Source organism: Archocentrus centrarchus, chromosome 20 (assembly GCF_007364275.1).
Source record: "Archocentrus centrarchus isolate MPI-CPG fArcCen1 chromosome 20, fArcCen1, whole genome shotgun sequence".
NCBI lineage: Eukaryota > Metazoa > Chordata > Actinopteri > Cichliformes > Cichlidae > Archocentrus > Archocentrus centrarchus.
Window position 1 is genome coordinate 265,702 of NC_044365.1, and position 12,039 is coordinate 277,740.

The following is a 12,039-nucleotide window of genomic DNA, read 5'->3' on the forward strand; positions in this document are numbered from 1 at the left end:
ACCCAGGGGTCAGTTCACTGGAAGTGTAGGCTGATGAGTCAGCAGCCACAGGCCACACAGCGCCACTGATTCCCCACGAACGACCGCACACCGCACACACTGCAGGTACACACCCCAATCCATTAAACACACTATTAAAGTTTGAGTGTTTGGCAGCGGTTAGCCTCCACAATGAGCCAACGAGCAGGTGAGTGTTTTTATAGGTGTCGACTTAATGGAGCACTAAACACTGCTGGTTAGTGGGCGACCACACTCATCTGTCACTGCTCTGGTTAATGATGAAGAGGAGGAGAAATGTGTAGCTGAGGTCTTTGTTCAGAAAGGAGACGAGTCGCTTCAGGTGGAATCAGATTTCTGCACGACCACCAAAATCTTTCAGACAGTCTCACAGGCTCAGCGCCGTCCTCGCGAAGCCTGAGCACAACTTCTTTGAACAATGGCTGGAAAAGAGTTCATATTTAAATCTTTACTTAAGTAAAAGGATTTAAATGCTACAGAATAAATACTGTTACAGTCCTTTAAGTACAAAAGTAGGCTTGTTTGGTGAGTTCTGACATTAAAATTTTAGTTTCCAGATTCAGGAGGGGGGAAGGTGAAAGAGTATTTTGGGAATCTTTGCAGTTCTTTGCACATAGCTGAGCTGTGCATCGCAAACATGGGAGGAACAACTGCATATATTGTGGAATCTGGATCTTGTTTTCACTTCAGGAATCACATTTCTCTTCACACTCGGAGGGGAATCTGATCCTCTAAACGGGGCAGTGGGAAGGTTTATGGGCTGAGCTGGAACCAGGCAGCTGGACAGTGTGATGTGATGTGCGGTGGAGGAAATCCAGGGAATTAGAGTGGATATATGTGAAGGCTGCTCTGAAATGTCCGAGCCTGTGGGGGGAATTCTTCTGCTCAGGGATCCTCATCCTCCGCTTGAAAGAAGGGGCTCGGTGTCACATCGAATTCTTTTCGAATGAGATTTCAGAGCTTTGGTTGCATGAATGAGAAGCTGTCAGCAGAGCGAAGGTGGGAAGGAAAGTCTCAATCACATCTGCAGCACGTTGAGTTTAAGTGCTCCTATTATTACTACAAATGAGAGGTTTGGGCCTGTTGCCAAGGCAGTTACCCTCACTTTATATGCCCAAGACCTTTTCTTGTTTTCCTTCTGAGATGCTCACACAGTCTCACAGCAGTTTGTCGTGTAGTTATGAAATTTAATCCATTCATTCACGCTCATGGACTTTACTGATAGAAGTTTGAAAGAGTTGTCACCCCCACAGTTTTTCATTTCCACAAGTGAGGTACTGTGTGGACGTCACACGGCCTCCTTCTTATTATAAGTATTGATCTCTGTCTCTGCACTTCTGAGCCAACAAAACTAAAAAAAAAACCTATTTGAATCACTCTAAAAAGCTCAACAGTGACTTTGCTGGAATTTGTCCCTTTCATATATATATATATAAAAAATCAAAAATAGTCTAAACTGAGCCTGATGTGACAGATGAGGTAACGTCTACACACCTATGAACTCACCAATTTGAGTGGGTAAATGTCAGTTTACTGTGACAGCAGGCACGGCTCATTCTCGACAGGAATTTAATGCAGAGACATCGGATTTGGCTTTTAGTACCCTATGATCATGTGTACTGAGCGCATGAGAGAAATGCCACCATCTGCTGGGGTTGCACCCCTTGCCAGGGGTGGGTGGTCTCACAGAAACAACAGTTCACTGACACTTAATAAAATATCAATAATTAAAATGCAGACAACATGCATCTAACCAGGCAGTCACACTCATCACTGTGGGCCACTTCATCATTTCATGTTAGACCTGCTTTTTCAACATGACGTGTTTTGTAGTTCTACCTCAGATTTATTGGGGCTGAATTAGGCACTGACAGTCTGAAGGCAGAAAAAATAAAAGTGTACCACTCTCTGAAAGTGAAGAACTCCTGGTCGCGCTCTAAAGCCGCGTTTCCATACGGGACGACTCGGCACAGGTCGACTCGGTCAACACGATTTGGCACAGTCGTGTTGTGTTTCCATTGCAATTGAGGACCACCACAGTGTGGGTGGAGTCGATATAGCAGCGCGGGCAGCAGTCTCATGACGTGACTCGTGTACAGCTCAAAACACAACACAACAATAGATGAGAAAGAGGCAAGCTAACAGCTAATGCCAGTTTAATATAATCATCATGCATAAGTCCCCGTACAATGTTTTAGAAGAAGAAGAAGAAGAAACAGCCTTTATTGTCCCACAGAGGGGAAATTTGGGTGTAACAGCAGCCGCAGTTATTATAAATATAAGTAAAGATATAATAATTTACACTATTAAGAAAAGAATATATATAAAATCAACAAACAAGATTAACCTTAATACTACTAATAATAACACTATATACAATGTACATGATGTGCCTGTGTGTTGAACGAAGGTTATCATTGTTAACTATAACCCTATACCCCCGAACATAATCAGCTCAGTGTACTTCAAAATTGCGCCGTTCGCGGACTTACAGCAACAATTACTGTAATAACACCACAGTAATGCCCTATATTGGTTGTGAAGTGCAGTTTCTCAGCTTTCAGAAACTGCTTGAATTTTTCCGATAGGACAAACGGTCGCGTTATTACGGTAATTCAAAGGCTCTGTGTTAACCAGCTGTTCGGCTGGTAGGGGCAGGTAATGGTGCTTCAACGGAGATCGCCCGGCAGTATAGGGTTATAATATGTATGCTGTGTGAGCGTTTCAGATGGCTCCCATGTTGCAAAACTAGTGCTGCAAACTGTCGGTCTGGGGATTCAAACGGTGCTTTGTGCTTTCAGTTTCTTGCTGTTGGGTTTTAAAAATGGTAGGCTTGATTCTGGTGAAGGAGTCGCTCTCATGCCTCCGATAGTGACGACACGCCCTGGCCAATCAGTGGCATGCTGTCCTCCGCGTCACATTTTTGTATCGCCTTGTATCGTTCAGAACCTCGGGTGAGTGGGTACTAAAAGATACCTGCAAACTTGTACCAGTTACTAATGGAAACGGCGTCAAACCGCGGCGAGTCGAGGTGACCCATGCCGCGTTATCCCGTATGGAAACGCTACTTAAGGTACACTATCCCGGGGCCTCCTCCCGTAGAACCTCACTCAAGAGGTGCCCAGGTGGCATCCCAATCAGATACCCAAACCACCTCAACTGGCTGCTTTCGATGTGGAGGAGCAGCGGCTCTACTCCCGAATGGCCGTACTCCTCACCCTGTCTCTAAAAGAGAGGCCAGCCACCCTTCAAAGGAAACTCATTTCTGCCACTTGTATCTTATACTTCCCATCACTACCCAAAGCTCGTGACCATAGGTGAGGGTAGGAACATAGATCGACCAGTAAATCAACAGCTTCGCTTTCACACTCAGCTCTCTCTTCACCACGACAGACCGGTCCAGTGTCCGCATCACTGCAAAGCAGCCCCGATCCGTCTGTCGATCTCCCGATCTCCTGACCCCAAGATACTTGAAATCTTCCACCTGGGGCAGCAACTCCTCCCTGAGCCAGAGAGGGCACTTCCCCATTTTCTGGCTGAGGACCATGGCCTCAGATTTAGAGGTGCTGATTCTCATGCCAGCTACTTCACACTCGGCTGCGAACCATTCCACTGTGAGCTGGAGGCCACCACCTGATGAAGCCAACAGGACCAAAGAGCAGAGATGAGACTCTGAGGCCACCAAGGAAGAAGCCTTTCTGCCACCTGGCTATGCCTAGAAATTCTGTCCATAAAAATTATGAACAGAATTGGTGACAAAGGGCAGCCCTAACGGAGTCCAACACCCACAGGAAACAAGTTTGACTTATTCCTGGCAATACGGACCAAGCTCTCACTGCAGTTGTACAGGGACTAATGGACACCGCATACTCCCACAGCACCTCCAACAGGATACCCCAAGGGACACGGTCGAATGTCTTCTCCAAGTCCACAAAGCACATTTAGACTGGATGGGAAAACTCCCATTGACACTCGAACATCCTTGAGAGGATAAAGAGTCCAGCGTTCCACAACCAGGATTTGCTTTGATGCCATCCAAAAGTTTTTTTCTGTGGCCTCTACGAACTCCTCCCACACCCAAGTTTTTGCTTCGGCTGCCACTCGAGCTGCGTTCTACTTGGCCTGCTGGTACCTGTCAGCTGCCTCCAGAGTCCCGCAGACTAACCAAGCCCGATAAGACTCCTTCTTCAGCTTGACTGTTCCCTTCACCTCCAGTGACCACCATCTGGTTCGGGGATTACCACCAGCTCTAAGCAGCAGCCTCAACAATGGAGGTGGGATGCTTTCAAAGTTCTGCTGGAGGTGGGATTTGAAGATCTCGATGGACTGGGGCCTCTGCCAGGCATTCCCAGCGCACCCTCAAACATTTAGGTCTGTCCAGCATCCTCCCCCACCAACTGATCCAACTCACCACCAGGTGGTGATCAGTTGACAGCTCAGCTCCTTTCTTCACTTGAGTGTCCAGATCATACAGCCACAGATCTGGTGATACGATTACAAAATCGATCATTGACCTGTGATCGAGGGCAGCACGGTGGCGCCTTGGCCCAGGCCTTTCCCTCTCTCCGTGTGGAGTCTGTATGTTCTCCCCGTGCTTGCGTGGGTTTTCTCCGGGTCCTCCAGTTTCCTCCCACATTCCAAAGACATGCACTTACTGGGGTTAGGTTAATTGGCTACACTAAATTGCCCATAGGTGTGAATGAGAGCATGAATGTGAGTGTGAAAGGTTGTTTGTCTCTCTGTGTTGGCCCTGCGACAGGCTGGCGACTTGTTCAGAGTGTACCCTGCCTCTCGCCCTATGACAGAAATGCCATTCGGGTTCGATCAGGCAGGCTGTTCTTCCCACTTGGCCTTTTACACTTGGCACACTGCCAGGTACTGTTCCCCTGGCAGCCACCAAACCCAGACTCCTCCATCAGATTGGCAGATGGAGAAGTGTGATTCATCCCTCCAGAGAACACGTCTCCACTGCTCTAGAGTCCAGTGGCGGCGTGCTTTACACCACTGCATCAACACTTTGCACTGAGCTTGGTGATGTAAGGCTTGGATGCAGCTGCCATGGAAACCCATTCATGAAGCTCTCTACACACTGTTCTTGAGCTGATCTGAAGGTTGATTTTATGTGGCCTACCACTTCATGGCTGAGTTGCTGTTGTTCCCAATCACTTCCATTTTGTTATAATCCCACTAACAGCTGATTGTGGAATGTTTACTAGTGACTGGACTTGTTGCACAGGTATCATCCTATCACGGTACCACGCTGGAACCCACTGAGCTCCTGAGAGCGACCCATTCTTTCACTAATGTTTGTGGAAGCAGTCTGCATGCCTAGGTGCTGGTTTATACACCTGTGGCAGTGAAAGTTACTGGAACACCTGTGTATCTTCCTATTATCTGGCTTCATGCTAACATCTGCAGTCTGGCTAAGTGGTCACATGAAGGTGGTAATCAACCCAGTATCTATCAGTGTAGCAACAAATGCATTCACATGAAAGAGGCGGCCTTTACAGCATCTGACCAATCTCAGTTTTTACAAAGAAAGATAAAACTGTAATATTAGAAAACATGAAGAGGATCAATACAGTGTATGAGAGGAAAAGTGATGTATGGCTGCATTTAAAGGGAGATGCCGATTGTGTAAGGTGACAGACTCAACGCCCTTTGTTACGGCACAGCTAAACTACGATTAAATATGTGTATAGATATAAGTGTGTGTGTTATATTTATTCTTCTATAATATACTTGGAAAACTGTCACAACTATTACAACACTGGGACCTGAGGGCAGAATCTCGTTCCACTGTATGCAAATGTGAATGACAAAGAATCCTTGTAAAATTAGCATTGCATTAATTTGCTGCTCAGATGTTTCCTTAAGGTGTGCACAGCCTCATCCTTTCAGCTACAACCCTGGTTGTGCTAAACTGTGTGAAAACACCAGCAAATATTAGAAGACAGGACAGCCTGGCAGCAAGTTGCAGGATTTGGTGTTTCAACAGTGAAATGGCTTCAGAGTCACAGCCAGCAAGAAAGAAAAAGGTTTAAAGTGGACTTCACTCTTATAGCCATGTCAGTGCTCGTGTGAACTGTGGAGTGAACGCAGCCCTGTAAGCCTTTACACTTGAAGCATGGACGACTTGCTCCAAGCGGTGCAGCATCTCTCTCTCTCTGTGTAATCTACAGCTACGCATCACTGAAATGCAGGTAAACACCAACACGCTTGTACACCTGTTCAGTAATGTGAGCATTAACTGACAGTCACTGCCTGGACATGGAGGCCCACGGGCTCTCCCAGGAGTGCTGCCATATTCCAGGAAACCGCTTATTCAGTAGGTGGTGGTTTTGTGCAGCATAAGTTACCATGGCAATGTATCACCTTTTTCCTACTGAAAACACAGTGTTAAACCTGAGGCATCGGTGGGCAAACTACGGCCCATGGGCCATACCCAGCCCGTTGGTCTTTTTAAGCCGGACTGCTGAAGATTGGTACAGAATTGCCCAAAACAAATCCGATCATAATTATGACTGATGTCGAGGATTCTGAGAATGGCTACAACAAACTGACACTAGACTTCGATGCACTGGCAAAAACAACACTGTTCCTGTTAATTCTGTTAAAGCAGAGCTCACAAAAAGAGGAGAATTTATGCCCACAGCCACAAACATCTGCTTCCACGCAATCAGGCTGGATGTTCACGCCTTTGTGTCATCGTCAGGACCAGAAGATGAACTTTAGTGATAGTATGCATGTACACATTTACAAAACTACAGGTTCCACACACACTTTCTGCAGTGCTTTAGTGTTTGTGTCAGAGCTTCATGAATCTGGATGCTTCAGAGACCAAAACAGGAAGAGTCAAAGATTTCACCTGTTTCACAGATCAGCAGTTTATCCACCGTCTGCCACACTCACTGCTCACCATAACACACACACACACACACACACACACACACACACACGCACACCAGTGGGTATCATTCACTGTGAAGAGAGACAGCAGGAACTAAAAAGGAGGAGGGGGGTAATAATTGCTGAGTCTCCTTTGACTCTCAACAGCTCCCCTCCCACACCTGTTGAGTCCATTAGCACAGACACACACACACACACACACACACACGTGCACGTGCGCACACACACACACGCACACACACAGATAAAAAGAAACACTTCCAGCTTTTATCTGAGGGAGCAGAACAGCGAGCAGCTGAAGGATGCAGGTGAGGAGGAGGAGGAGGGGGCTGTGGATATTTCAGGTATGCAGAAGGTTTACAGCTGCAGTTTCTCATGAATATATTCTCAGAGAATCAATGAAATCACTCCTCCTTAAATCTTCGATGTCACATTTTTTACAGTTCCTCATTGTTCAGTCAATGAATCGCTCTCAGCCTTCACCAACAAGGATAAACAGCACTCCACTGATCTTAATGGAGGTTAGTCAGGAGGTCCAAACATAAAACAGGCAGTCATAAAGTGAAATGTGCAGCATGGAGCTGCTGTTTGTGCACTCATTAAATCAGCTTCCAGCAGCTTCAAGCTCACAGTTTATCGTTCCTGCGTTTCACTTCATGTCAGTATGATTTAAATTATTAGAGTGTTTCTGGTTTAAATTATTAGTGTTCTTTTTATACGAAAAAGAGCTGCAGCTGTAACAACTGAAATTTTCCTCTGGGATCAATAAAGATTTTCTGATTCTGCAGCCAGTACTTCCCACAGAATTCAGCTCCCAGTCTGAAATCAGCAGACTGCAGAGAAACAATGAGGTCGACGCTGCGTTCTCACCCTCAGGAATCAGAGGCGGCCTGCAGCAAACAGTCGGCCTCTCTGTGTCTGTGCTCTGATGCACGTCTGAGCAGCGAGATGATCGTCCTGTTTACAGACATACAAAATCCACAGTAGAGTTGGAGCGGTCACAAAGGACTGGAAGTTCATGAGGCAGGAGCCCACGGTTGGATCCTGTGAGGGGCTTTGTGTTTTTAACCTGGTTTATAAAGTTTTAGCCACTTGGCACCAATCCTGGGAAAACCTCTGTGCAGTTATCTTAAAGTGCTGATCGAAAATAAATAATGAATTTCTGGGATCCATCCATCCTGGAGCCCATCCCAGCTGTCACTGGCTCAGAGGCTTCTGATTGGCTCTCAGCATCTTTGCACATTCTCCCACTGATTTTATATTCAGGCTTTTTTTGAGTTTCTGGTTTCGTGTCTCTGGTGTAACTGGGACATGTCAGCTTTGGGAATGAGTGATGCAATAATCACTCTCTGGACCCTTCAAAATAAGAGTCTGAGCACAGCTTTGCATCTTTCTGGAGTGTTGAAGTGCCCGAAGCAGAAGGATTTCAAAGCGACTGTAATCAGCAGAGTCACAGGCAGCGCTGCGGTGTATGTGCTGCTTTTCCCACCAGCTGACTCTGGTCTCTAACAGATCGACTCCAGCCGGCACGGCTTTGAGCGACGCACCACTCGGAGATGTTACCATTCGCTTTTATCCCGATTTATGGGCCATCTGCAGATGTTTATGAGTCAGGAAACAGATGAAGGGCTGAATATCCACATTATCTAAACTCTCCCCTTCAGTACATAAACTGCATGATGCTGAAAAGATGAACGGTGGTTCATCATCACTCAGCTTTCATCAGCTTTTATCAGGGCCTCTCTCTCCCAGGCCAATTAACCTGTCTGCATACCTGCCTGTCTTATCTGTCCTCCCCCGCTATCTCGTCCTTGGATTCTCGTTCTCACTGCGCGCTTTCTGTCTCCAGCACTTCCTGCCTCTTCATGACTCATGTTACCTTCTCAGCTCCATATTCTTATTTATTCAGCCGCACAGCGCCGTGGTGCAGGAGATAAATACTTATGAAGCATCGCTCACTTCATTTTCTGCTTTCTGCTGAATTTGAAGCAGCAGTTCATGCTGGAAACGTCTTTATTTATGGAGAGGAAATCAAATAAATACATGATGCAGCACAGAGGTTCTCATCACACTCACGCCTCCGTGTGTGTGTGTGTGTGTGTGTGTGTGTGTGTGAGGACTTGACATTATCACAAGTGATCGTCAGATCAAAGCTCACTAACTTTTGATTTTTGAACATGTTTATTTCTTACAGCCAATCAGAGGCAGAGTTTTTTTCAGAACGCGGGTGATAAAGTAAAATCATGTATCAGTGACATGTGCACATCTAAGCAGGATATTTCCCCAAACCAAAGACAGCAGATATCAGACAGAAGCATCGACTCTTTAAGCTTCTGCGACTCTGCAGGGATTTTCATGCAGGGACAACATCAAAGAGAAATCTGGAATAATCATTTCAGATGAGCCTGACAGCCTCACATATGTTACCTGCTGTTTGTTTTTCTTTACATAAATAATTTCCACCATAAAATCCTGCAGATCACTGAAAGATGAAGTTGAGCTGAAGCATCTTCCTCAGTGCTCAAAGGAAACCTGCTCACAGCTCAGCAGATCAGGTGCAGAGGAAACATGAGGAAAGGGCACGTCTGTATGAATTTGAGCTCTTTATAAGCTGCTGCTGGTCACAGTTGATGATGAGGCCCTGATTGTGGCTCTTTGGGGAAAATGAATTAGTCGCCACTGCCCAGGGTGAAGTAAGGCTCTGATTCAATAATGTGGACTCCAGAGAAGGAAACAAGTCCATACAAGCTCAAACATGGCGGCCAGTGAGAGCCGTGCAGGTGTGTGACTGTGACGCCGGCTTTGAGCCTCTGAGCTGCTCACTGACTGATGTTTGTGTTGGAATGTGGGCACAGAGAGGATCAGCCACATAATCCCCGACCCTCACACCTCCGAACACTGAGCTGCTCAGACAGCCTGTGTGTGTGTGTGTGTGTGTGTGTGTGTGTGTACGTTCATTACAGTGTTCACTCAGATGTGAGATCATCTGCAGGTTTCAGAGATTAGGAGGAAGAAAAACAGGAGGAAAAGATCATTTTTTCCCACAACCTTTGTTTTCTCTGGTGTTCAAAATGATAAATTTAGATTGTTGTGACTTTTCCAGTTCGCCATCATACCATACCAATTTATTTATAAAGCACCTTAAAACAACAACAGGGCTGGCCAAAGTGCTGTACAACACATCAATCACAGCAACAAGTGATTGAGCCTCTCTTACATATAATGGCAACTTGTTCCATAATTTTGGAGCCACAACTGCAAAAGCTCGATCTCCTCTGAGTTTGTGACTTTGGAACACACAGCAGCATCTGGTCTGCTGACCTAAGGGAACGAGATGGAGCGTAAGGGAGCAGCAGTTCAGACAAATACAAAGGGGCATGACCCTTTAAGGATTTAAAAACAAACAAAAGAATTTTAAACTGGATTCAAAATCGAACTGGAAGCCAGTGAAGAGAAGCCAAGATTGGGGTGATGTGCTCCCGCTTTTTTGCCCCAGATAAAAATCGGGCAGCAGGATTTTGCACCCGCTGTAGGTGAGCAATAGAGGCCTGGCTGATTCCAAACAAAAGCGCATTACAGTAGTCAAGGCGAGACGTTATAAAAGCATGTATCACTGTCTCAAGATTACCTTTGGAAAGAAAAGGCTTGATTTTTGATAGCCGTCTCAGCTGAAAAAAGTAGGATTTCACTGCTGCATTTACCTGAGCGTCGAGCTTTAATGTCGAGTCCATTTTCACACATAAATTTGTGATAATGGCCTTCTCATATGGGGCCAGGGAAGAAAGGTCAACACACGGGATGCTGCCAGTGCCACTGGGCCTAAACATAATTTCAGTCTTTTTGTCATTTAAACTTAAAAAATTCAGTGACAACCAACCCCTGATGTCAGAAAGGCAATCCAGGAGGGGCTGGATAGAGCATACATCAGAGTGTCTCAGTGGGAAATAGACTTGGCAATCATTGGCATAGCAGTGAAAAGACATTTCATGTTTCCAAAAGATAGTACCAAGTGGCAACAGGTACAACAAGAAAAGGAGAGGCCCCAAAATGGAGCCTTGTGGAACCCCCCCAGGGAAGATCAGCAGAGGCCGACTTACAGTCATCAATGCTGACACTGGATTCACAGGATTACTTTGAAATGTTCCAGTTACAGTAGGAACAGGCAGCAGTTAGAGCCTTAGTGGGTGACAGCAGGTTCATTTCTGTACTGTGCTGTACTAGACAAATATGGAGCTGAGTGAAGAGGGTCAAAATTCAGAATATGTAAGATTTAAGTTAATTGGTGATTGGCCAAAGGTGTGAGTGTGAATGGCCCCCATGTGTTAGCCCTGTGACAGGCTGGTGACCTGAACTCTGCCTCTTGCCCTGTGACAGCTGGGATAGGCTACAGCCCTGAGACGAATAAGCAGTAGAGATGGATGGACGGACGGATGGATGGACGGACGGAAGGATGGATGGATGGATGGATGGACGGATGGATGGATGGACGGATAGATGGACGGGAGGATGGATGGACGGATGGATAGATGGACGGGAGGATGGATGGATGGATGAATGGATGGACGGGTGGATGGATGGACGGATAGATGGACGCTTGCTGCAGGCTCACTTGAGTGTCTCGTAGTGCTGATGTCAAAAGTGGAAAAAATCTCCCCTCTGAGTCATGAGATGTTGCTGAGTGTTTAGTGACCTTTGACCTCTGTCTGCATCAGTGTCTGGAGTTCGGCGAGGGCTCGGTGACAGGCGACATGTGCGAGGACCTGTGCGTGCTCGGCCTGGTCGAGTACAAACGCTGCCTCTACTACGAGAACGGGAAGAAGGTGATCGAGGCGCGCTGGAGAGGAAACCCCGTCATCCTCAAGTCCAAGCTGGAGAACTTCTCCTCCTATGAGCCTCTGGGAATACTGGACTACGAGGTGATGTCACCGGCTTGTGTCTGCTCATTCCAGGAAGCTCAGCTTCTTTTAAAGTAATTCTCCTCTTTTCCTCGGCTCCACAGGATGCAGCAGAGGAGCTCTCCCCGCTCGATGTCGTGTTTTATGCCACTCTTGAGGTAAGTGCTTTCAGTTTGGTGCTAATGAATCAAATTTTCTGGGTCAAAATTTACTTCCT

General features: G+C 46.4%; 1 protein-coding gene across 1 annotated transcript in view; it reads left to right on the plus strand.

Moving 5' to 3' along the window:
* Window positions 1-12,039, plus strand: part of LOC115799737 (divergent protein kinase domain 1C-like) — a 68,685-nt gene that overhangs the window by 44,461 nt on the left and 12,185 nt on the right. The window contains 2 exon segments of the mRNA XM_030757011.1: window positions 11,640-11,843; window positions 11,927-11,980. Coding sequence (XP_030612871.1) covers window positions 11,640-11,843; window positions 11,927-11,980 — 258 coding nt within the window.